General features: G+C 40.0%; 1 protein-coding gene across 1 annotated transcript in view; it reads left to right on the plus strand.

Moving 5' to 3' along the window:
- Positions 1-1,569: 1,569 nt before the first annotated feature.
- Positions 1,570-27,855, plus strand: part of xpnpep2 (X-prolyl aminopeptidase (aminopeptidase P) 2, membrane-bound) — a 102,882-nt gene continuing 76,596 nt past the window's right edge. Inside the window, exons 1-6 of the mRNA XM_059977152.1 lie at positions 1,570-1,676; positions 19,144-19,229; positions 21,181-21,291; positions 22,858-22,921; positions 26,572-26,679; positions 26,770-26,847. Of these exons, the coding sequence (XP_059833135.1) occupies positions 1,628-1,676; positions 19,144-19,229; positions 21,181-21,291; positions 22,858-22,921; positions 26,572-26,679; positions 26,770-26,847 (496 nt within the window). The 5' untranslated portion in view covers positions 1,570-1,627. The remainder of the gene's footprint in view (positions 1,677-19,143; positions 19,230-21,180; positions 21,292-22,857; positions 22,922-26,571; positions 26,680-26,769; positions 26,848-27,855) is intronic.

Raw genomic sequence — 27,855 nt, forward strand, 5'->3', positions numbered from 1 at the left:
ACATCACAGTCTGTGAAGCTTTGCAGAGAATCAAAGCTTTTTCCAAATTTACATCTGGTTCTCTTAAGAGTCTTTCTTCCAGACCATTATCCAGAATGCCGCAAACAATTCTGTCATTAATGACAGAGTCCATCAACTCTGCAAACTCACATGTTTTACCGTGGTTTCTCAATTCAACAAATTGATCAATCGTTTGACCAGCTTTCTTTATACGTACCGTGGGTTACTAAGAACAAACCACATTCTGGAAGAACATAAATAGAACTTTTATTTAACAGCAAACAGCAAACATATCTTAAAATACAAGCTTCTCAATCATTCTGTCATTTCTGTGCATGCTCCGAATTCTAATTCCAATCACGTTCTTACACGTGACATGTAATATCACCACACTCTCTACCCCGTCCCCCTCTTTCTCAAGATGCCCTTCTCCCTTCCTCTCCACCCTCTTCTCTCCCCTCCTTTCCCTTCTCTTTGTGTCACCCTCTCTCCCCCTCTCTATCTCTCCTGCCCCGCTCTCTCCCCATCTCTCACCCCCTCACTCCCCCTCTCTCTCTGTCCCACTCCACCCTCTCATTCCACCCTGTCTCCCTCCACCCTCCCTGCCTCCCCCCTTTCTCCCTCCCTCCACCCTCCCCGCTCCGTCATCCCTCCCACATGCTCTCCTTCTCCCCCTCTCTCTTCCACCCCTCTATCTCCCTTCTCTCTCTGCTCCACACTCTCCCTGTCTCCCTACTCCTTCTCTCTACCCACCCTCCTCTACCCCCCTCCTTCCTTTCCTGTGCTCTTTTGCACCCCCTCCTCCCCTCTCTCTCCATCCCCTGTCTCCCCATTATCTCTCAACTCCCTCCCCTTCTATCTCTCACCCCCTCTTGCACCACACTCTCTCTCCTCTCTCCCTCCTCTCTACCCAACTCTCCCTCCCTCCTCCCCTTCTCTCCCTACCACCCTCCCCAACCCTCCCTCGCCTCAGCTCCCTCCCTCCCCCTCACCCCAGTTCCCTTCCCCTCCCTTTCTCCCTCTCTCCCCCGCTATCTCTCCCCCCTCATTTCCCTCTCTCTCTCCCTCACTTTCTAGATTCAGATCACACATTAATTCAGATGTCAATTGTTTTGTAAATTTTAAAAATGCAAGTGATTAAATTTACTTTTCTAATCATCTGTCATATTTTTCTCCATGAAACCAATATTTATTTTCCTCCTTTATTTCTGTTCCTGCAACTTGATATTCATGGCTTTTATCGAACCACGGATTTCTGGCTAATCTGTTTCCCTTTTCATGCCTTCAATTTTTTGTACCTTCAACAACCTGGCATATGAAAAAAAATCAATGGAAGTACACATTTTATTAATAGCAGTGTTGCCATGAGGGCAAGCCGGATCTACTGTGATGTTTTTAACTCTCTACCACAAATTATTCTATCTACTTTTAATTCAATGTAGTAATCAGAACAGAATTTCCCACACTTGGGGCTGTTAACATTGTAAAAAAAACTGTATTCATTTATGATTTGCCAATAAAATATCCATGTGACCTTGGTACAGCTTATTAAAGTTTGACTAATCACATGTTTGAACAGTTGACTGCATTGCTTCCACTGAGTAAACAGACGGGCTTCTTCTGAAGTATGAAAGTTTTCTGCATTGCAGTCTGGACGTTGCTTCTGCAATTAGAAGGTGAGTACATTAACTTGCTATGATAATTTTTCTTGACGTAAATTTCTTTGACTTTGCTTAATTCCTTGTTGAAGAGAAGTGGCAGAGAAAACATCTTTCTTTCCTAAATGTCGTGTAACACCTGTGTAGCACCCGTCTTATCGTGAGTGTCTATTCGTTGTACCCTTTGAGAAAATCAGATTGCACCAGGTCAGGGGTGGCCAACCTTTTACGTTCCATGCATCGTTTTTTTTAAATGCATGAGTTCAGACATGATTTTTTCAAGCATGAGTTTTATATTAACATATTTTACGAGAATTGAATAGGGGTAGTAGAGTTGAATGGCGCATCTGAACTTGTGCGTGAAAAGATTGACACATGGAATGTAAAAGGTTGTCCACCCCTGCCTAGGTGCTAGTAGAAGATCTAGGTTTTGGAAGGAGGTTACTACTACTACTACGTCGACTCAGGCCTAGGGGGCTGGCGTCGGGCACGATGATGGACTCTCCCTCCTCCCTCTCTCGCTCAGTTCATCTACATTAGCTGCGCTGCTATCTTCTAGGAGCGTGTTGACCATAGTCTTGGGAGGGCGCCCAGGGTTCACCCTCCCACACTTGGGCTCCCATGTGATGACTAGGCTGGCAGGTAGCTCAGGGTGGTGTAGACAGTGCCCTGCTAGTTGCAGTCTTCTCGCCTCGATTTTAGTAGTGAGCATCGTTAGGTCGTCACAGAGCTCGACGTTCGTCATGTGCTGTTGCCAACTCACATCAGAGCCATCCGGAGCATTCGTGTATAGCAACCATCTAGTGACTTTCGCATGGTCTTGGTGAGTGTCCGTGTCTCACATCTGTATGTGAGAAGGAACTCTGACTGCTATGAAGATCCTCATTTTGAGCCCTCTGGTCAGGTTCAACCTCCAGATTCCCTTCACGTCATTCATAGCCCTCCACGCCAGCGCCTTCCCTGTATTTATGTCCTTCTCCAAACTCATCATTCTTGACCCGAGGTCCTTAAAGTCTAAGACTTTCTTAATGGTATCAGTCTTTACAGTCTTGAGAGTACCTTCATTGCAGTTGAACGCCATGTACTCTCTCTTTTTAGCATTTAGGTGAAGTCCAACTTTAACGCACTCAATTTTCACTTTTGTCAGTAGCTGCTGTGCTTCCTCAATTTGGTCAGAGAGCAGGACTATGTCATCTGCAAAATTGAGATCTGTAAGCGTAACTGGTCTGATCCTTTTGGTTTGTCCTGGTTTTATAGTAAAACCAAGCTTGTCATGAACTTTGGTAGCTTGACGTAGAGCTTGACGATGATTATAAACATGTAGGGTGCCAGAGTGTCTCCTTGCAGCACACCAGCCAGGAACTCGAACACTGCTGTTTCTCCATCTGGTGATACAACTTTTACTGTGGTCTTGGTATAGCTGGACTCTATTGCTCTCAGTAGATGGTCTGGCACTCTGTAAGCTTTCAGGATCTTCAGCATTTTACCTCGGTGAATGGAATCAAAAGCTTTGTGAAAATTGATGAAAGTAAGCGCGGCTGTAGGTTGTTCTTCTTGACTTCCTCAATGATTCTACGGAGAGCAAGTATTTGCATTACTGTTGTGAGCTTCTACCAAAAACCATTCTGATTGAATCTTAGCTCAGGATCAATGACAGTACAAATCCTGATCAAGATCATCCAATTGTACAGGTCAAGCTGATACCATGGTTGTTATCTGTCTTCGTGAGGGATCCAGACTTGGGGACAGGGATAATGTTTGAGAGTGTCCACTGTTCTGGTTTGTCGCCTTTCGTCAGTGCCGTATTACATATGTCCAGCACAATGTCATCCAGGTCGCAGTTCTTCAGGACATCTGGTGCTATTCTATCTGGTCCAGCGCTGTTGCCCTGTTTGAGTGCATACTTGGCCTTCTTCAGTTCCTCAATGGTGAATGAGCCATCACAGATGTTGACTTGCATTAGTATTGTGGGTATGGCCTTTTCTTCTTCCGTGATCATTGGAGGGCTTCCCAGCAGCTTCTTGAAGTGGGTAAACCATGTCTGGACACGATCCTCTGCTGTTTGACCACTTATTTGACCTGATGGGGACTTCTTCCGTCTGCTGATCTCGTTGACTAGGCGCCATGTTTCTCCAAGCTGCTGGTCTTCATTAGCAGCCTCTACCCCTCTAATCCTCTCAGCTAGTTCCTCTTCCTTCTGTCAGTCGTAAGTGGCAAAGAGATTCTTCTTTGCTGTCTTGAACTTGTCTCTGAGCTCTTCTGTTTCGCTCCTTCTATGTTCAGCATGACAAGCATTGACCACATTTCTTGCTGCGACGTCAGGATGTTTTGAGATCCGGCTCTTTTTGATTCGCTTCACAGTAGTCAGACTCTTTGTTGCATCTGTGTGTGTATCTATAGGCCGCTGATGGCGGTTGGTGGCAGTCTCTTCCTCCTCCCTCTCCAGTGGGCCGAAGCGATTTCTCACTTCCACAGTGTACTGGGCTTGAAGAATAGGTTGTGAAGAGAATGCCTTCCAGTCCATCTTCTCCTTGGGACCTGTGGCTTTGGGTTGCGGCAGGCTCAGTCTCACTTGCTTTGATACTCCTCTGTGGTCAGAACTGACCGAGCTGAAGGTGCTGTAGGCTTCTGTGTTGATCACACAATTACGCCATTTTGTTCTTATGAGGATGTAGTTGAGATGTTTCCTGTTGAGGGAGGCTCTGTTTTTGTATGTCCACAGTTTACCACTCGCTTCTTGAATTGTGTGTTGGCAGCAATGAGACCGTGTTCCTGGGTGAAATCAACTAGGTATTGTCCATTTCTGTTGATAAAGTCGTGGTATGAGTATGGAACATCTTCCAGTTCGACCTGGGCATTAAAATCGCCAAGCACAGGCTGGAAGTTATGTGCAGGTATTGAAGTGACAACTTCATGAAGTTTACTGTAGAAGGTCTCCACCTCCTTCTCCTCGCTGCGGTTGTGCAGGGATTAACAGATGATGACAGAGGTCGCCGGGTTTCCGTCGAATTCCTCAGTAAGGATTCTGTCACTGACTGAGACTATGCACCTCAGTGCCTTCTTCACCTTGCGGTTCAACATCGGCCCTCCTCTGCCTTGTGCTGACATCGTCGTCGACTCTCTCCATGCGGACGAGCTGACGAGGTGCATCCCCTCTACCTCTGTGAACCTTATCTCTTCATCTGGGTGTACATGATTGTGTTCTTGGATCCCCAAGATGGAGATCAGTGGAGGCAGTGAATAGAAACCACACATTTCAGGAAATAAGGTTTATTCAGGAAGTAAGAAAAACAATATGTGCAAAATATTTACATGAGCAAGAACAATTCAAAATTTCAGCATTCTGTTTTGGTTCTAAATCTTAGATATCAAACCACAGCAATTTCCTTTTTAGTTAGAATCAGCAAGATTCCTTTATTAATCAAATCTCTGTAACTAATTAGATCTAGTGTTATTTCCTATTTGAAAGTGTACAGACTAAACTTTCCTTTTTATTTATCACTAGTTAGTAGAAAACCAAATATAACTACTATTCTTAAGTATTACAGTTAACTTCAGTTTCAGTTCCAGGCAGTATATCTACAAGTTTAAATTCAAATTCAGAAATTATATATCCACAGTTTAATTCCTTTCATGACAATTCTCCAACATTACAAATTTTAAACAAAATAAATCTCATTCAGTAACTTAAAGTCTTGCAAAAATAATCAGTTTTTGCAGATGATCAAATTTGGATTCTTCTAATGAAAATAAACTTATACATCCAACCGTATTAAATCCTCTGCATCATTACACATTTCGTTCCCGTGCCAGTTCATCGACTCTTGTGTGCCTCACCATCTTCTTTCTTGGTTTGTTGGAATGAAATATTTGATCATCCACGGAAAGCCAATTCAAAAATTTGTACACAAACTTGTCTAAATCCCTTGGTGTGATTTTACAGAACTAATGACCGACTACACGATAGGGATTCTTAGACATGCGTCTCTGCCGATATTGTCTCGGTATAGCTGCAGCATGTTATAACCATAGCTTCAATAAATCTTTTATCGCTATTGTCTCTCCTCCAGGGGTTTCACCCTGAGGGTTTCAAGTTGGTATGGTAAAGGTACTCACTACTAATTCCACTCTTAACGGTTCATGTCTTCAGCTTCTAATCGTTGCTTCATTTCTCTCCTTGTCCGTGTTGCATCAGCCGGGCCTCTTCTCACTTAGCACTTTTATCAAATTTGCTTTTTTTTTAACCAGTAACCCTCATTTTCATCCTTCTGCTAGGGAAGCTTTCTAACATTACATCTTTGGTTTTAATTTAACCTGAGTTACATTTGGCCTCATGAACTACAGTACTATCCGTAAACATTGAACTAAGAAAAAGCTTTACAATTCTTTGAATTGTTGTAAAAATCTCTAACAGCTGATTGTGCATCATTGCAATTAGAATATCAATTAATTAAGCTGCTGCTTGCTGGGACTGCATTCAATAATCAACAAATTGGAATATCTTTCGGGGTTAATCATTATACTGCATATGAATTGATTGGCTTGAATATTTTTGCATAGTACTGGAGTACTTCTAGATTTCTATTATTTGCTTAATATTGCTTTAGCATCCGAAGTCTGTGTCTATTTTCCATAGAAATCATGCCATTCAGATTTGTAACCCTACCTTCATACTATAACAGATTTTGTCCAATTCATAAATGTCCAATTGCAACAAGTGTGACCTACTCTCCTTGCCATTCTCAACATAAGTGCAGCCATTGACATGTTTGAGTTCACCATCCTCCGCCAGAACTCCTCCTCCATGATCCAGCTGGGTCATACTGCACGGGTCCACTTCTATTCTCACCAATCTATTGTACCAGCCAATTATTAGTAACGGTGCTTCAGCGTTAGCTCAGCTGTCCCTAACAAAATGAGCACAGAGCCCCTCCTATTTTATAACTCCATGTTGGAAGAGCAGAGAGGTGAAGAGAACTGCAGTGTTGATAGGAGATTCCTTAGTCAGAGGAACAGAGTTGAAGCTCTGTGGGTGCAATAGAGACATCTGGATGGGATGTGCCTCCCTGGTGCTAGGAACAGGGATGTCTCAGATCAGGCAACTTTCTCAAAGGTGAGGGTGAGCAAGTCTTGGTACATATTGGCACCAATGACATCGGTAGACAAATTGAGGAGGTCCTTAGGAGGGATTTTAAGGGAGCTAGGTAGGAAGTTGAGAAACAGGTCCTCTGGAGTAGTAATCTCTGGATTTCTGCCTGTAACACATGCCAGTGAGGGTAAGAATAGGATGACTTGGCAGGTGAATGCATGACTGAGGAACTGGTGCAGGAGTTCAGATTTATGGATTATTAGCATCTCTTCTGCAGCAGGTATGACCAATACAAAACGGAGGGGTTACACCTGCAAAAGTTGGGGGCAGATTAGGTAGAGTTGTTCATGTGGATTTAAACTAATTTGGCAGGGTTTTGGCAAGTGAAGTGGTAGTGCTAAAGATGAGGTAGTTGGTTTACAAACAGGGCAAGAATCCTAGCAAGGAAAGGCTGATTAGAGGGCAAAATTGCAGTCAACAGGAGGAGTTGCAATGTAAAAGGTGGACAATACAGTACTAAAGGAGTTGAATTAAATTGAATTGACTTTATTATTTATGTCCTTCACATACATGAGGAGTAAAAATCTTTACGTTATACCTCTGTCTAAATGTGCAATGTGCAACTTATAGTAATTTGTATGTACTATAAATAGTATATACAACAGGACAGTCAATATAACATAGAAATACAATTGTATCAGTGTGCTTTAATCAATCTGATGACCTGGTGGAAGAAGCTGTCCCGGAGCCTGTTGGTTCTGGCTTTTAAACTGTGGTACCGTTTCCCAGATGGTAGCAGCTGGAACAGTTTGTGGATGGTGCGACTTGGGTCCCCAATGATCCTTTGGACCATTTTTACACACCTGTCTTTGTAAATATCCTGAATAGTAGGAAGTTCACATCTACACATGCACTGGGCTGTCCGCAAGATTCTCTGCAGAGTCCTGCGATTGAGGGAAATACAGTTCCCATACCAGGTAGTGATGCACCCAATCAGGATGCTCTCAATTGTGCCCCTTAGGATCCGGGGACCCATGCTAAACTTCTTCAACCATCTGAGGTGAAAGAGGTGCTGTTATGCCTTTTTCACTACATATTTGGTATGTACAGACCACGTGAGATTATGTGATGTGTATGTCTTGGAACTTAAAGCTGTTCACCCTCTCAACCCCAGATCCATTGATGTCAATAGGGGTTATCCTGTCTCCATTCCACAATCCACAACCAGCTCCTTTGTTTTTGCGACATTGAGGGAGAGGTTGTTTTCTTGGCACCACTGTGTCAGGGCGATGACTTCTTCTCTGTAGGCTGCCTCATTAATATTTGAGATTAGACTAATCAGTGTAGTATTGTCAGCAAATCTGAATGTGCACAGTATATGGAATAAGGTCAATGAACTTGTAGCACAGTTACAGATGGGCATGTATGATATTGTAGGCATCACTGAATCATGGATGAAAGAAGATTATAACTGGAAGCTTAATATCCAATGATACACATGGTATTGAAAGAACAGGCAGGAAGACAGGGAGGATGGCACTGCTCTGTTGGTAAAAAGCAAACAGCATTATGAAGGACCCCATGCACCCTCATACAAACTCTTCTCCCTCCTGCCATCTGGGAAAAGGCACAGAAGCATTCGGGCTCTCACGACCAGACTATGTAACAGTTTCTTCCCCAAGCTATCAGACTCCTCAATACCCAGAGCCTGGACTGACACCTAACTGCCCTATTGTCCTGTTTATTATTTATTGTAATGCCTGCACTGTTTTGTGCACTTTATGCAGTCCTGTGTAGGTCTGTAGTCTATTTTTTTTCTGTGTTTTTTTTACGTAGCTCAGTCTAGTTTTACTGTGTTCTACTGTTCTACTGTGTCATGTAACACCAGGGTCCTGAAAAATGTTGTCTCATTTTTTACTTTGTACTGTACCAGCAGTTATGGTCAAAATGACAATAAGAGTGACTTGACTTGACTTGAAAATGAAATCAAATCATTAAAAAAGGGTGATATACGGTCAGAAGGCGTTGAATCATTGTGGATAAAGCTAAGGAACTGCAAGAGTAAAAAGACGCTGATGGAACTTTTATACAGACCCCCAAACAGTAGTAAAGTGATGGTTGACAAATTACAACGGGAAATAGAAAATGCATGCTAAAAAGGCAATGTTACAATAGTCATGGGCAACTTCAATATGCAGATAGATTGGGAAAATCAAGTTGGTGCTGGATTCCAAGAGGGGGATTTTCTCGAATGCCTACGAGATGGCTTTTTAGAGCAGCTCCTTGTTGAGCCCATGAAGGGATCAGCTGTTCTGGACTGGATGTTGTGAAATGAACCAGAATTGTTTAGAGAGCTTAAGGTAAAAGAACCCTTAGGGAAAAGTGATCATAACATGATTGAATTTACCATGAAGTTTGAGAAGCAGAAACTAAGGTCAGCTGTATCGGTAAAGACAGAGTAAAGAGAATTATAGAGGCATGAGAGAGGAGTTGGCCAAAAAAGTACAGTGGGATAACGGCAGAGCAGCAATGGCTGAAATTTCTGGAAGCAATTTGGAAGGCACAGGGTATACATATCCCAAAGTGGAAGAAGTATTCTAAAGGCAAAGTGAGACGACCATGATGAACAAAGGAAGTCCAAGCCAACCTAAAAGCCAAACAGAGGGAATATAAATGCAAGTATGTAATGTTGATAAGAGTGTAAAAGCAAGCATGTACCATTGAAACTTTATAAAGCACTGGTAAGGCCTCACTTGGAGTAATGTGAGCAATTTTGGAGCTCTTATCTTAGAAAGGATGTGCTGAAACTGAAAAGGGTAAAAAGGAGGTTCACAAAAATTATTCCTGGATTGGATGGCTTGTTATATGAAGAACGTTTGATGGCTCTGGGCCTGTATTCACTAGACTTCAGAAGAATGAGGGGAGACCTTATTGAAACCTATCAAATAGTGAAAGGCCTTGATAGAGTTGATGTGGAGAAGATGGTGGGACAGTCTAAGACCAGAGGACAAAGCCTCAGGATAGAGGGGCATTCTTTTAGAATGGAGATGAGGAGGAATTTCTTTTGCCAGAGGTGAATCTTCTGAATTTTTTGCCACAGGCAGTTGTGCAGGACAAGTCTTTACGTATATTTAAGACAGAGGTTGATAGATTCTTGACTGGGCAGGGCATGAAGGGATACAGGGAGAAGGCAGGATATTGGGGCTGAAAGGAAAATTGGATCATCCGTGATGAAATGGCAGAGGAGATTCGATGGGCCAAATGGCCTAATTCTGCTCCTATATATTATGGGAAGTTAAATGATTGGAAAGCTTTCAAACACCAACAAAATGCAACTAAAAAAGTCATTAAGAAGGAAAGATGGAATACACCAGCAAACTAGCCAATAATATTAAAGGGGAACCCAAAAGTTTCTTCAGTTACATAAGGTGTAAAGAGAGGCAAGAGTGGATATCAGACTGTGGGAAAATGATACTGGAGACGTAGAAATTGGAGACAAGGATTTGACGGATGAACTGAATAAATATTTTGCATTGGCCTTCACTGTGGAAGACACTAGCTCTATGATGGAAGTTCCAGGAGTCAGGAGTCATGAAGTGTGTGAAGTTATCATTACTAGGGAGAAGGTTCTTGGAGAAAGTAAATAAGACACCTGGACCAGATGGTGTACACCCCAGGGTTCTGGAAGAGGTGGCTGAAGAGATGGTGGAGACTTCAGTAATTAGCTTTCAAGGATCACTAAATTCTTGAATGTTCAAGGGGACTGGAAAATTGAAAATGTCACTCCACTCCAAGACAGGAAAGAGGCAGAAGAAATAAAAGTATAGGACATTTAATCTGACCTCAGTGGTTGGGAAGATCACGTTGAAGTCGATTGTTAAAAATGTGGTTTTGGGGCTGTTGGAAGCACATGATAACATAGGCAATGGTCAACATGGGAAAATCTTGTCTGAAGAAATAACAAGTAGGATAGACAAAGGAGCATTGGTTGATGTTGTGTACTTGGATTTTCAGAAGGCCTTTGATAAGGTACCACAAATGAAGCTGTTTAACAAGCTACAAGCCCACAATATTACAGGAAAGACTCTAGCATGGATAAAACAGTGGCTGATTGGTAGGAGGCAAGGAGTGGAATAAAGTGAGCCTTCTTTGGTTGGTTGCTGGTGAGAAATGGTGCTCCACGGGGTTCTGTGTTGGGACTATTTCTTTTTGCACTATATGTCAATAACTTGGATGATAGAATTGATGGCCATGTTGCAAAGTTTGCACAAGATATGAAGATAGCTGAAGGAGCAGGTAGTTTTGAAGAAGTAGAGAGGCTACAGATGGACTTAGACCAATTAAGAGAATTGGCAAGGAAGTGGCAGAAAGTATAGTGTCAGGAAGTGTATGGTCATGCACTTATTGGAAGAAATGAAAGGATTGATTATTTTCTAAATGGAGAGAAATACAAAAATCTGAAGTGCAAAGGGAGTTGGGAGTTCTTGTACAAGATTACCTATAGGTTAATTTGCAGATGGATGTAATATTGAGTCTTTGTAAAACACCAATGAGGCCTCACTTTGAGTATTGTGAGCAGTTTAAGGCCCCTGATCCTGGAAAGGATGTGCTGAAAATGGAGAGGGTTCAAAGGAGGTTCACAAAAATGATTCTAGGTTTGAACAGTTTGCCAGGTGAAGAAAGCTCGATGGCTCCTGGGCTGTTTTCTCAAAAATTCAGAAGAATGAGAGGTGACCTCATTGAAACCTATGAGGTAAGAAAAACTCTTTGATGGAGAGGATGTTTCCTATGGGGGAAGAGTCTTAAACCAGAGGACAGAGGAAACAGCCATTAACCCTGTATTCTGCCTTCATGTTTGACCTTCCAAAGTGACTCTCTTCACACTTTTCATATTGAACTCCATCTGCCACTATTCTGCCCAGCTCTGTATCCTTATCAACATAATATTGTAACCTATGACAACCTTCTACACTATCTACAACACCACCAACCTTTGTATTATCTGCAAGCTTACTAACCTACCCTCCCATTCTCTCATCCAAGTCATCTATAAAAATCACAGTGAGCAGGGGTCCCAGGACAGATCTCTGTGGAATACCCTCCATCTACTGCCACACTCTGCCTTCTGTGGGCAAACCAATTCTAAATCCAAGTGACCAAGTTTCCCTGGATCCCATGCCTCCTGGCTCTTTGTATGAGCCTACCATGAGAACCTTGTCAAATGGTTTACTAAAACCCATATATACCCCATTTATTGCTCTGCCTTCAGTGATATGTTTTGTCATTTCCCCGAAGAATTGTCAGGTTCATGCTGAATATCTCTAATCAGACTATGGTTCTCCTAATATTTATAAGTCCAGTTTCTGAGAATGCTCTCTAATAGTTTGCCCACCACTAACATAAATCTCACTGGTCTTTTATTCTCAAGGTTACACCTATTACTATTCTTGAACAAAGGAATAACATTTTCCACCCTCCAATCCTCTGACTCTAGCCCTATGGTCAGTGAGGACACAAAGATCAGCACCAAAGGCACATCAATCTCTTCCTTCACTTCTTACAGTAACCTAGGGTTTATCCCACTCAGCCCCAGGAATATATCTATCCTAATGCTGTTCAAAACTTATAGCGCATCCTCTTTCTTAATGTCAACATGTTCCATCATATCAGTCAGTTTTACACCGACCTTACATTTGTCTATTTTATTTTCTCCGTTGAATATTAAAGGAAAGCATTCATTAATGATCCCCCTACCACCTCCAAACCGAGGCACATGTTTCCCCTTTCATTCCTCAGCATTCGTACCTTCACTCTAGTTATCCTCCTGTTCGTCATGTACGTGTAGAATGCCTTGGGGTTTTCCTAAATCCTACTCACCAAGGCTTTCTCATATGCCCTTCTAGCTTTGCTAAGTGAGTTCGTAAACTCCTTCCTAGCATCTGTGTAACTCTCAAGAGCCCTGTTTGATCCTTGCTTCTTAAACCTTAAGTGTTATTCCTTCTTCCTCTTGACTAGATGTTCCACATCTTTTGTCAACTATGATTGCTTTACCCAACCATCTTTTACCCATCTCAATGGGACAAACCTAGTCAGGACTCTTCAATGAGACCAATCCTATCCAGAAATGTATATATTTAGATATTTCAATAAATATCAATTTCCACAACTGTGACATCCAAGCCTATCACTCCAGCTATTTCAGCTGGTTCTCAATAGACATTATTTAGGTGTAGTTGAGCACTTGCTACTTGATGAATGTTGGATGTTCGAATATATAGACATTTTGAGGAATCAGAAAGTGAGTCATTCATCTCAAATGAAGTTATTTTTATCATTTCTGTGGATGAGCCACACACTTGAATGACTATATCTGTTTCCCATCCTGGGTAGACTGTGGACATCTTCGTGAATTGCTGTGCTGATGGAATCTTACAGTGTTGTTGTGTTTGTCCTAAATTGCTTGAGATATTAAGGCAGGTAAACTACATTATTAAAAATCCAGAGAGATTCTGTCCTTTAATACCTGAGACCTTAAGTCCAAAGGAAGAAAGTTTCTTTCTGGAAGATATGCTGTTAAACTTCAGCCTGAATATTGCATGAAATCCTGGTCCCTACTGTGTTGCACAAAACATGTAGAGAGGATGTAGAAGTGAATTATAGAGTTAATGCTGAGATTGGAAAATTGTAGCTGTAAAGAAAGATTGGTTAAACTTGGGGAGCCTTCTTTGGAACAGAGGAAGTTAAGAGCAGACTTAATCAAGGTTTAATCAAGTTTGCTGATGATACTAAGCTGGGTGGCAGTGTGACATGTGATGAGGATGTTAGGAGAATTCAGAGTGACTTGGATAGGCTGGGTCAGTGGGCAGATACTTGGCAGATGATGTTTAATGTGAGTAAGTGTGAGGTTATCCACTTTGGGAGTAAGAACAGGAAGGCAGGTTATTATCTGAACAGTGTAAAGTTAGGTAAGGGAGAAATACAAAGAGATCTAGGAGTCCTTGTTCATCAGTCACTAAAGGTGAATGAGCAAGTGCAGCAGGCAGTGAAGAAGGCTAATGGAATATTGGCCTTTATTACAAAGGGAATTGAGTACAAGAGCAAGGAAATCCTCTTGCATTTGTACAGGGCCCTGGTGAGACCACAACTGGGGTATTATGTACAGTTTTGGTCTCCAGGGTTAAGGAAGGACATCCTGGCTGTAGAGGAAGTGCAGCGTAGATTCACAAGGTTAATTCCTGGGACGTCAGGACTGTCTTATGCAGAGAGGTTAGAGAGACTGGGCTTGTACACGCTGGAATTAAGGAGATTGAGAGGGGATCTGATTGCAACATATAAGAATATTAAGGGATTTGTCAAGATAGAGACAGGAAATATGTTCCAGATGCTGGGAGAGTCCAGTACCAGAGGGCATGGTTTGAGAATAAGGGGAGGTCATTTAGGACAGAGTTAAGGAAAAACTTCTTCTCCCAGAGAGTTGTGGGGGTCTGGAATGCACTGCGTCGGAAGGCAGTGGAGGCCAATTCTCTGGATGTTTTCAAGAAGGCGCTAGATAGGTATCTTATGGATAGGGGAATCAAGGGATATGGGGACAAGACAGGAACTGGGTATTGATAGTAGATGATCAGCCATGATCTCAAAATGGCGGTGCAGGCTCGAAGGGCCGAATGGTCTACTTCTGCACCTATTGTCTATTGTATATAGAATTATGAGGAGTAAGTAGGAAAGTCCTATTTCCCTTGGTAGGGAGATGAAATCAGGAAAAATGAATTAAGAGTAAAATGAATCAGGAAAAATGAATTAAGAAAAAAGGATTAATGTGGAGATGAGAAACTCTTAGAATATTTCATTAATACTGGAATGGGTACTTGAAGAGCAGTGACACAGAGAAAATGTTGGAAGATGGGATGTGTTTAAGAATTTTTTTCATACTGACACAAATGTGATGGGTTAATTTGTCTTCTTTTGGCATTGTAACTTCTGTGATTCTATGATGCTGATGATTCAATGATTATTTCTCTGCTGTTGAAGTCGAGATGGTGTGTGCTTTGGAAAACCAGAATATTGGCATGTTTTTGTTAATCACCTTGGTGATAAATGTAATGGGATTGGGAGAACTTTAAGAGGAAATTTGGTGATATACTGTAGTAGTGCATCCTTTGTATGTACTGCTAGTGGCTGAAACTCCAAATAAACTAGGTTTTGAGAGGTATCTAGCAAATTGAACATTCCTTTAGTTTAACACTTATCTGAACACTTTATATGGTAAGGATTGGGACCTATTTTATCCAAATTCTTCATCTTTTACACAACTGTTGAAGATGTACAACAACATTGTACGTTTAGGTAGATGAATCAAACAATCAGAGATAGCAGTGTACATTTCTCTGGTAATTCCATCACATTTGTGGATTGGGCATTGAACTCTTGTATTTTCTATGGTCTTTTCTTGGTGAGCACTGAAGGACTTTTAATTTTGCATTATTGGTTCAATTATCTGTAGTGTAGTTACTTGCCTTGACTACTGATCTCGATCCCAAAAAAGAACAAGGGCAACTGGCATCTGTGCACATCATTACATTCAGGAGCCCATCATCTCACACATCATTTGGACTTGGAAATATGTGACATTGTTTTAATATTAATAAATATTAAGTGTAGAATTCCTTCCTGTCAATTTCATAGTGTTCTTTTGGTCGAAGAACAAACATGGTTGAAGAAGTTGGCTCATCTTCTCAGTACCTTTAGGGATGGACATGTTGGAGATAAACACATTCCAATGAATACATAAATAGAAACAGGAGACACAAGATCAAAACATTTCATCCGTCATGTGAAGTTTACTTGGGACTTCTCACAAACTCTATTCAACTTTCTAACCTTCGTCATTGTAGGAGATTAAGCACTTGGCACCAGTGTTTATGAAACTAACCTTAAGCGATAGTGAGGAAGAACATTCAACTCCTGGAAGATAGGAAAACATTGTAAAATCTGGCATGTTAATAAACCTGAATATCTGAAAGAAGTATAAAAGAACTGTAAAGACTTGCCATGGTTTATTACTGTTTTATGGAATATATTGATGTATGAAGTAAAAGAATTAAAATCTGCTCTCTGATTTTCCACATTGGCCCGAACTTGACACCATGAATTCCAAGACCCTTGAACAATTTTATGTTCTTAATCTATAAAATGCTGCAGAATGTTTTACTAAAATTCTGCCAAACCATTAAATAAAACAATCAAAAGACAATAAAAGACATTGCTGGATTTAATTAACTGATAAATGATTCAAAGGTCAACATCACTTGGTATCTTGTCTGATAGTATCTGACCAACGAAATACTCTGATCTTTGATTTTAAGCAAGGCAATGTACTGATTAGATGTTAACTCTATAATGATAGCAGTTTGTACAACTTGGAAAAGAAATTCAAGTATAAAATTATACTTGTTGTACCTAAGAATGGTGATGTTGTTTGCAATCTCTACTGATTTAAATGTTAGCTCATTTTCTCTTCCTTCTATTGGTATGTTTTGCATAAATAAACTTTCCTTAAGGGCTTCCACTGCTGCAAACTCTGACTGTCTTCTGAACAAACTTTGAATTGATTATAGTTTAGAAATTTATCTCAAGAAAGATTTTTTTTCAGAAAATGCCTTGCAGTTGAAGGTCCATCAGTAAATTCATACAGAATCAGAATTAAGTTTATTATCACCGGCATGTGACATGAAATTTGTTAACTTAGCAGCAGCAGCTCAATTCAATACATAATCTAATTGAGAGAGGAAAAAAATAAAATAAAATAAAACATAATAAATAAATAAACAAATAAATCAATTATGTATTTTGAATTTTTTAAAATGTGCAAAAACAGAAATACTGTATATTAAAAAACAGTGACATAAAGTCCAAAGCCTCAATGTCCATTTAGGAATCAGATGGCAGAGGGGTAGAAGCTGTTCCTGAATTGCTGAGTGTGTGTCTTCAGGCTTCTGTATCTCCTACCTGATGGTAACAGTGAGAAAAGGGCATGCCCTGGGTGCTGGAGGTCCTTAATAATGGACACTGCCTTTCAGACACTCCTCTCCCTAAAGATGTCCTGGGTACTTTGTAGACTAGTGCTCCAGTCTGGCAGTGCTGTACAACCAGGGCGTCTTTCTTTGTGGTTACTCTGTACTGCTGGAATTGGCAATCAGACAAACTCAGCCATTCTTTACATTAATTGACCAAGGAGAGGAAACATGAAGACCAGGGTAAATAACCACGTGACCAGGAGCAAGGGGACGAAGACAAGCGTGAGGTTTCACTAAGTGGTGATTTTCAACAGCAGGAGCCATATGCTGGACTTCCCCAAGGAGAATGCCTCCCATTTATAATGAGAGGCAGCATACAACTCAGGAAATGTTTACATTAAATCTGTAGCACAAGCTCACCTTGAATGGCGAGCAACAGAACTTTCTTTATCAAGCTCCAATGCAGGACCTTGTCAACTGCCTTGCTAAAGCCCACGTTGACAACATCCACCACTTTGCCTGGTGATTTCCTCAAAAAACTTTGTGGTGAACTACATGTGCCTGTCTGGACACGCCCCCTGCTGACTGCTCCTGTGGCTCCTCCCACAGACCCCTGTATAAAGGCGATCTTAGCCTGGGCCTGGCCTCTCAGTCTCCAGGATGTGGTATGGTGGTCAACCACTGCTTGTTCCTTCTTCCAGTCAATAAAAGCCGATATCTCGCCTTTACATCTCAGAGTGAGTTATTGATGGTGCATCAAACTTGGATAGAGATTGAAGTGTCAGGCCAGATTGAAAAGGTCAGGGTATTGAGGCCCGAGGTGATGTCTGGGCCAGTACGTCTTGAAGCAGCAGAACCTGATGTTCGGACAAAGAGTTAAGTGCCAGGCCAGATTGAAAAGGTCAGGTTGTAGGAGTCCTGAGGCAAAGTGGGGGCCAGTTCAGATTGCTGCCCCACAGCATTTACTCAATTCTGAGACGAACTATGGGACTCTCTTGCAGACTTCTGTTCAGAAATGCTATTTGCTTGCAGTTACTGTCTGCATGATGGTTCCATTCACTACACATTAGATGTTCAAAGGTCTTCGTTTCAGAGTTTCTTTTTTGGTGCCTTTGTTTTGTGGCTGCCTGTTAGGAGGCGAATCTCAAGGTTGTATAATGTATACATACTTTGATAATAAATGTACTTTTAACTATAAGATTGGTTAGACATGACCTATCATGCTATCTTTAATCAATCCATGCCAATACAAGTACTTACATATCTGGTCCCTTAGAATACCTTCCAATTTCTTTCCCACTAGTGATGTCAGACTCACTGGCCTATCATTTCCCAGTTTATTTTTAGAGCCTTTCTTAAACAGCAGGACAACACTGGTTATCACCATATCCTCTGGTACATCTCCTGTTGTTAAGGATGATTTGAATATCACTGCTAAGGCCCCAGCAAATTCTGCACTTGCCTCCCGTAGGGTCCAACATAACACCTAGTCAGGCCTTGGGGATTTATCCACCCTGATTCACCTCAAGTCAACAAAGACCTTCTCCTCTGTAATCTGTACGGGGTCCATGAAGTTGATGCCACTTTGTCTCACCTTTGTAGACTCTGTCTGTCTTCTGTGTAAATACAGACGCAAAAAATTATTTCAGATCTCCCCCACCTCTTTTGACTGCAAACTATTCTGATCTTCCAGAAGACCATTTTTGTTCTTTGCAATCCTTTTGCTCTAACATATCTGTAGAATCCCTTAGGAATTTCCTTCACTATATCTACAAGAGCAACCCCATGACTTCTTTCATTCCTCTTGATTTATTTCCTTAGTGTTCTCTTGCATTTATGTTATACTCCATCAGCACCTCATTTGTTCCTAATATGTGCCTCCTTTTTTTCCTAAACGGGGCCTCACTACCTTGTGAGAACCAAGATTCCTTACACCTTACCTCTTAAATCTGACAGGCACATACAAGCTTTGTACTCTCAAATTTTCGCTTTTGAAGGCCTCCCACTTATCAAGCACACCTTTGCCAGAAAACAGCCTGTCCCAATCCACACTTGCCAGATCCTTTCTCGTGGTATCAAAATCAGCCTTTCTCCAATTTAGAATTTCAATCCGTGAATCTATCTTTTTTCTATATTTTGTTTAAAATTAATGGTATTGTGATTACTAGATGCAAAGTGTTTCGCTACACCAACTTCTGTCATCTACCCCGACTCATTCTCTAGTAGCAGATCAAGAATCACACACTCCCTTGTTGGAACTTCTACGCACTGATTAAGGAAACTTTTCTGAACACATTTGACAAACTCTGTCCCACCTAATCCTTGAATCCACTGGGGTCAACCAGTTCATAATATTAATCTATCCGTGGGTCATTTTTTCTAGGTTTACTTCTGCTGGCAAGCGGTCATCCATTCCATTCAGATAAAAGTAATGCAGGTCTGGTGAGAAATTGTACTGCAAGCCCTCCAGTAAGTAGCCAAGATACCTAACTCTTTGAAAAAAGAGAAACATTAGAAACTGGTTATGTAAGTGACCTAAGGGATAAGGTTGTAAACTGAGAAAATTCCTGAGATATTTGAGTTATCATATTTCCTACAGAACATAGAACTGCATAACACAGGAACAGGCCTTTCAGCCCAAGATGCCTGCAAGACCATGCCAACAAATTAAATGAAACCTATTTGACTGCTTGCGATTCATTTGCCTCCTGCATGATCACATGCATTCCTTTATGTCTAGTATCATTGAGAATGATGGCTACTATTATACTGTAGATTTTCTGTATTTCAAGGATGGATAAATATCCTGGAGTTTTATTGTGTTACCTTGGAGAGGAGGCCCATGGAAAGTAACAACCTGAGAAGTGAACTCTGTGCTTTCTCATTCCACCCCTTCTCATATTATATGGACGCTAATGATTAATTATTAGTTAACATCATTTTAAAACTGAACCCAAAGCTCTTAAATTAGGGTTTAGCATTCTACCCAAAGCTACAGAAGAAATCTTCTGGCAAAATTCTGAGAAAACTCTCTTTCCTCTCCTTTTTCTCGAGAAAGTAAGTTAAGTTGGTTACAGGAGAACCAATCATGCAGGAGAAAGCTACTTCATGTCCTGTTTGAAAAGCAAATTTGTGGCATTTAAGAAATGCATGTCTGAAGTATTGGGGGTGGAGTGGGTGGGGGAATAGACTGCAAGTAATGAAAGGGTGAGATGTGGAAAGTGAATGTAGCAAGCCAAATATTTTCTGTAAAATTCAGTCTGAATCCTTAGACAACACTAAAATTCTTAAGATGCTTCAATGTTATATTTAATACTAATGCCCACACATAAAGATTGCAGCATTTAGGTCAGAGTGAGATCAATTACATAATTTTTAACACTAATACCAGTAACAGCAAAGTAAGCAAATGATACTATGAATTTATTAAAGATGTAGAAATTTCTGAGTAAGTGTAAGAACAAAATACAAATTCAAATAAATACAAAATTAATAACTTCAATTATAAGGCTAAGAATTTATTTTGCAGCACTGTAACTATCCTGGAATCATACTACAGCTAATATGTCTCTGTTCACTGCTTCTTAATAGAATGTCTGCAATAGCTACAGATAATGCAAATCACTTTAAAGCCCAAAAGTTACCTGGAAAATCATTTAATTGCTTCTGATGAAGCATCCTCAGCTTAAACCATTTAGTTTCTCTTCCCACAGACAAAGGAAGTATTTCCAAATTTCTCCATTTTGGTTGTAAGTTTCCAGCATCTGCAACTTTTTTTCTGATTCCCAAAAGTTATCAGTTTGTTGGGGTCAGTAGAAGAAATGAATCTGAATGTCATAATTAGAAATTGTAAAACTAAGATTTATATTTGGCAGAGGATTGTGAAATTTAATCTTTGATATAAAATGTCCCTTCCCTGGATTTTGTTAAAAGACTTTATAAAACTCTGGTTAGGCCACATCTTGAGTATTATGTACAGTTCTGGTTGCCCCACTATAAGCAGGATGTTGAAGCTTTGGAGAAGGTGCAGAAGAGCTTTACCAGAACGTTGCCTGGCATAGAGGGCATCTGCTATCATGACAGGCTGGATAAACTTGGGTTGTTTTCACTGACTAGAGAGTCAGGAACCAAAATTGGCTGAAATCATTTACTCATTATATAGAAGATCAAACTCTAAGATCATTGCCTTGTGCAGATTGTATTACATGAGCTGCCTGACATACCCACCGCAGGTCTAGTTGTAGAGGGACTGCAATATTAACAGGACCGTTCTTCTTTCAATAAATGAAAAATACCACAGACTGAAATACTTGACCATCATTGTTTATTTGATAGAGAAAGTACTAATTTTGTTACAAACAGTTTATTAAAAAAATTATCATCTTAACTATCAGGTCATTATGCATTTTTCTATATCTAGTACCTGCCTCCCACAGTGGTCATTACCACAGAGCGTTTAAATGCTCTCCGCAATTTGATGGATGCACACAACATCAGTGTGTATGTGATTCCTGCAACTGACCCTCATTTGGTGAGTTTGCAAACCATTCTTTAAAATATTTATTTGTCTGTTTAATTTAAAATGATGTGACCTGTTTATGATATGCACGTCCTGCCTTTATTATAAACTTTGGACTCATAGACTGAAGGTCATGTACTGGCATCACTTTTTTGGATTGATCATTAATATCAATCCTTCTTAAAGAATTTGAAGGAATGAAATACACTATTCAGCTTCCAAGTTCTTTGAAACTCAGAACATATTTTATATTTTCCTACACTGATATGGCCTAACATTGGAGTGCCACTGATGACAACATATGATAATAACTCGTTGAATTTAGAGGCCAGTGATCTGTTGCAGTGATCTGCAGGATTGTGCAATTTGTGGGTGGTTGACTGATATCGAGAGAGAATGTGTGTAGTGTGATACTGAGAGATAGAGAGATACTGTAGTGTGTGTAGGCCTCCGTTAGTCTTGATAGACCACGGATTTGCACCTTGTTTCCAGGGCACAAGCCTCGGCAGGGTTTTTTTTATGGAAGACCGGCAGTTACCCAAGCTGCAAGTCTCCCCTCTCCATGCCACCAATGTTGTCCAAGGGAAGGGCATTAGGACCCATACAGCTTGGCACTGGTGTCGTCGCAGAGCAGTGTGTGGTTAAGTGCCTTGCTCAGGGACACACACGCAAGCCTCAGTAAAGGCTCGAACTAGCGACCTTCAGATAACTAGATGAATGCCTTAACCACTTGGCCATGTGCCAAAACATGTCTGATACTAGGACACCACTGATTAGAGTTCTTCTCAGAAACTGGTTTACTATCACCAGCATATGTCATGAAATTTGTTAACTTTGTGGCGGCAGTATAAAGCAATACACAATAATAGAGAAAAATACGAATTGCAGTATGTATATATACATATAGAATAGTTAATTAAATAAGTAGTGCAAAAATAGAAATAATAAAGTAGTGAGGTAGTGTTCATGGGTTCAATACCCATTCAGAAACTGGAAAGGAAAAAACTATTCTTGTATCACTGAGTGTGTGCCTTCAGACTTCTGTACCTCCATCCTGTGGGTAGTAGTGAGAAGAGGGCATGTCCTGGGTGGTGGGGGTCCTTATTGACGGGCACTGCCTTTTTGAGACAATGCTCCTTGAAGATGTTCTGTCACACATTATCTTTAATCTATTCATACTTCTAATCATTGTAATATTGTAAAGATTACTGGCTGGACATGTTTTTAACTGGAAGGAGTCATGTTTCAGTTCCATCAATAATGAATTATCTAAGTTAGGCAATTTATTACAACATCATCCACTGCACATATTCTAGTTTAAGTCATTGGAACCTTATGAAATGTAATTGAAGGAGTAGTAAAAAAGCACAAAAACAGTTTTAAAAAAAAGAAAACAAATCATTTCTCAATAATTTGAGGAAAACGTTGTGTTCCTACAGATATTCAGAAGACAATTGGTTACTGGCCCAAATAATCCTTACAATTTTGGCATAAACCAGAGTTAAAGTTGCAATAATGACAAACAATATGAACTATCCCTGAGGATGTTTAGGAAAAAGATCTGTATATTTTTTTCAGAATGAGTATATCGGCCCTCGGTATGCAAGAAGAGCTTGGATGACGGGATTCACTGGAAGTGCAGGTAATACTGATAACAGTCTGGGTATTCTGTCTGTTCTTATGTTTAAGGAGTGATTGTTTTATTCAAATCTCCATATGGAAATGCTATCTTCTTCCAAGAATACACCAAACGCATGCAAGATCTTAAGGACTAAAGGAAAAAAAACATAAATTCTGTAAAATCAAATTATTACTAGTATCGTGGTATAATGCTGCAGTGGGTCATATGCTGAAAATAGCAAGAAGTACTGTTGTACACATGAAAATGTTCAGGAAGATGGAAAATACCAAAATCTGAACCTCAAGCAAACATATGTTTCAGGTTTGTTATAGGATGGTGTTCTTTGCTAAGGCGAGAATAAACTTGCAGGTAACTTCCAAAATATTGATCTGTCTTTCATGATTATGAAATTACATAAGGTTCTTCTTCACAAAGCACCTTAGGTAAAATTGACTAGTTTGTGAAGCTCAGGGTTTTCTGATGAGCCTACTGGATACTGGAATAGAGTAAAAACAATAGAGTTAACAGCCAATAGGCTGGTCCTGGACTTATTTCCACTTGGCATAATTTACTTATTATTATTTAATTATTTATGGTTTATATTGCTATATTTCTACACTATTCTTGGTTGGAGCGACTGTAACGAAACCCAATTTCCCTCGGGATCAATAAAGTATGTCTGTCTGTCTGTCTTATCTCCAAGCCAAAGAAGAAAATGAGCAGCAGCCACAGGAACTTGACTGAATTCTGCTAAACATTAATTAATAAAATGTCGAATAAGCAGATCAGGTTTATAGATAGCATACTAACCAATGGATTAGAACACTCAAAATGTATTCAGCAAACTTTCATAACTTCGGCATCAAGCTGGAAGCAAAAGGAGTCAGAATCAGAATCAGTTTTATTACCACCTGCATGCATCATGAAATTTGTTAACTTTGTTCAGAAAAATGATTTTGCTCTGAAATATTTCACTCTAATTAGTCATGACCAAGAAACATTTCAAAGATATTACCATTTGATTAGTTACATTTCTTAAGTTACTAGAATAATAAACAAAATATCCATACAGTCTTAATCAAAGTACCCCCTTCACCATTCACACCAAATGCAGATATAAATGTTGAAAGTACAAAGTGGTTGTCATTTTAAATTATTCCAATACAAGACACAGTTATAGATTAACTGGAAAGAAATAGTTGAAGTAACAGAGTGGAGACAATAATTGGTAAATAACAGATTGTAGCGGTGTGCTACATGCAGCGCTAAAATTACGACACGGAGTCGGTAACTACAGTTGAAGGAAAAAACTTTATTTGAAATCCTCAGCCTCACTTTTAAGCCTCCCTCAACCTGCCTCCCGTGGCGCAGAGGCTCCAAAGCTCTGTGCTCGCAAACCCCCGTAGGCTATCTCCCTTAGCCGGAAAGCTGGCTAATTGTGAGCCGGTTCGGATGTGCCAGGAAATGGGTCACCACAAGATATTCATTTCATTGTAGCCTCTCTCCTTCAGGGTTCTCTGCATTCGACCTGAATGAAACCCAGTACTGAACCAGAATAGAAATCCTTATTATTATTATTAAGTATATGCATTGAACTTTTACCTCTTATACCTTACCTTTGATTTACTTTCTAAATACTTGAAGCAATCGTTTGTTCTGTTGCATTTCTTTTACTTCTGGTACAGCTGATATTCTCTTATTTCATATTCTTTCTATAACGTGAAATAGCTGCTTCCCTCCTTACTGGTTTAAAGAACACCATCAACCAAATAAACAGTTTAAAATGCATTGGCATTCTGTTTCCATGTTGCAAATTAGACAGAACATCAGCAATATTCCTTTGCCTGCAGATTTGCAACTATCCACGTGTGCTTTAATTGCACTGAGGGTTGTTACTGAAGTTCAAAGAACAGATTGTAGGTCTCCTAGTCCTGGATTCCACCACCAGTGATATTATCTCCCTTTATCTCCCATTACACCTTGAAAATATCTTACAATCATTTTATTCAATATACTGTTGCCAAATGTTGGCTAGATTTTTCCATTTCCTATCTGGAAAAGAGAAGATAGAGATGTAGCTTCAACTTTTCATCTCTATTTGTTTTCTTTTCTCTCTCACTTCTATCTTTCATTCAGACTACATTATTAAAGCCTTGTTACAATAACAACCATGATCTATGAACACATATATTCTTCGTGTTCCCGGTGCCATACCACATCACCTCCTCCCCCACCCCTCTCTGTAATTTACAATGCATTTGTTTTTCCACTTTTCCAGTTCTGAACAACGACCCTTGAATTGAAACACTGACTGTGTTTCTCTGCTGCCTGATTTGCTGATGATTTAAGCATTTTATGATTTTGTTTTGGACTTCCATCTTCTACAGTTCTCCACTCCAATAAAGAGAATGTCTAACTTCTTTCAATGACGGTTGCTTTCTAGAGACATCCTAATCACAAAATGCCAGCCCTCTGTTAAATCCCTTCAGTTAAGGTAGTTTCTGCCAAAGCTTTAAGCTCTAATAAACCTCACCAATTGTAACTATCTATTTTCATGTTGTCCTACTTTCAGATGCAATTTCTATCATATGATTAACTACCATGTCTTCTATATTACGTTGGGTTCAAACTATATTTCTTGTTGTTAACTTTTACTTCATTATAGAAGCTACAGCTTTAAATATGGTTCTTCATCACTTTAATGTTGGCTGTAAATGTTGATGTTCGTGGAATTCCTTTTGACAGGATAAAACTTATATTTTACAGTTTCTGTAATTAATGGCATCTATATATTTCAGGGCCCTGACAAACAGAGCTGTTTGAAATTTTACTGTGTATTCCCTGGGTGTACCAGGGATTTATAGTCCCACTATACACTTTCACATTGACATATCTCAATATTAAAGCAATAACTTTGATCACTCATCAAGGGTATTCTTACAACTGTAAACTCTTAAACTTTCAAACTGTTCTTTTTTTCATTAGTTGGTTGGACAAATAAGGCATATTAAAATACGCTCACTGCTCACAATCCCATCTCTGAGTTAGTAAGTTATAACTCAAATCCAGCTCTGCAGATGACAGAACATAACTGATGCCAGCACTGAGTGCAGCACGGCGGAGATGCCATCTTCGAAGAGAAGTTAAATCCAAGCCTAGTCTGCCTCAGTGTGGATAAAGAGAGCCTTATGGTATTATTCAATGAATGGTACATTTTCCTGGGCAATATTTGTCCCTCAGAGAGAATCACTTTCAAAGGACAAGATTATCTAGGCATTTTCACAATATCAATTGCCCTATATATTTTGGAATTAATGGCAATCGTTGCATTTCCATTGCATTTCATTGGGCATGTTGGACTAAACACAGTATTGAAACACGCTACATAAGTCTTAGTTCTCATTCTTTGCAGATACAAATTAACTGAAAATCACTTAGAGCAAAAATTCATTCTTGGCCACTAGCTTATCCCTTGCCTCTAAAGTTCAATTATACTGAGACCAATGTTGGAAAGAGAACACAACATGCATCTACTGTTATATATGCGCAATTAACATGTGTGTCTGAAGAAGAATGTTCCCCCTTCCATTTGTAAAGTGCCACAATTTACTGCAGGGTTCCAATCAAACAGATTGCTTCCTCAGGAGTTTTCCTGTCTGATTGATTCACAGGCACAGCGGTTGTAAGTAAGACAAGTGCAGTACTCTGGACAGATGGACGTTATCAGATTCAAGCTGAACGTCAGATGGACTGCAACTGGCAGCTCATCCAAGAGGGAGGTAAGCCCTATCATCAGTAAGTGGCTTATATATGCAATTTTTGAATGGCCTAGTATTATTAGATAATAACATAAATATTTCTTTTTTTAGTTACCATTGAAAATTGGATTCTGCAACAAACATCAGAAGGAGATATAGTCGCTGCTGATCCATTTGTGTTTTCAGTTGGTAAGAAAACTGTTCTTCAGATGTTTTATATTCTCAGTACTCTGTTTATCATCAACATTGTTAAATCAAGACTCAATTAAGTATTTAATTCTAAGTAATTTTTCCAAGGAACTCCAATTTTCATGTACAGCCTTCCTCATTCTGAATGTTGAACTGAACCCAAAGTGGAGCCATAGAATGATTTTCTTTGCTTACTTTTGCTAATTTCATTCAATGGCTTGAAACACATAAATATCACCTATTTCCAGCTGTTGAATTGCGCTATGTCCATAATTTGATCTTCCCTCAGGATTTGAAACATGTGTTCCTGAGTTTCAGTTTATGTTTTCTGCTAATGACTGAAATGCCATTATTTTGTTGAAATCCCTGATGGGGCAAGGCTGCATTGTGAGGAGTTTTCTCAGCAAAAGGAGAAACAAGATTATGAAGGAACAGCACATCCCATTTCAAAGACATTTATTTCACTATCCTCTGCATAAATTTTAATATATTAGTACCACTGAAACTGAAATTTCTCATATTACTTTATTCTATCTCCTTATGTCCATTATGTCTATGCCAGCTCTCAGAACAATCCCATCAGTGCTATTCTCCCACTTAACTCACAACAAACTATCCTCTCTCACACTCCCATCCATTCTCCCCACTTACAGTGGTGAAGCAAGCTACCAACACATCTCTGGGATGTAAGGAGAAACCAGCACATCCAGGAACACCAAAACAGTCACAAAGAGAACATATATAGTCCGCACAGAGAGCACTTGAGGACACTGTTGAACCCAGAAGAACTAGTGCTGCACTACAGTACTATCCACTGTATCACCATGTGGATCAAAAAAGACTATTTGCTGAGTCCAACCTAAATCCACATCTTCCTTTTCATACTTCCTATGAAAAGTGGCCAAGTGGCTAAGGCATTGGTCTAGTGATCTGAAGGTCGCTAGTTCGAGCCTTAGCTGAGGCAGCGTGTTGTGTCCTTGAGCAAGGCACTTAACCACACATTGCTCT

The sequence above is a fragment of the Hypanus sabinus genome, chromosome 8 (assembly GCF_030144855.1).
Source record: "Hypanus sabinus isolate sHypSab1 chromosome 8, sHypSab1.hap1, whole genome shotgun sequence".
Taxonomy (NCBI): Eukaryota; Metazoa; Chordata; class Chondrichthyes; order Myliobatiformes; family Dasyatidae; genus Hypanus; species Hypanus sabinus.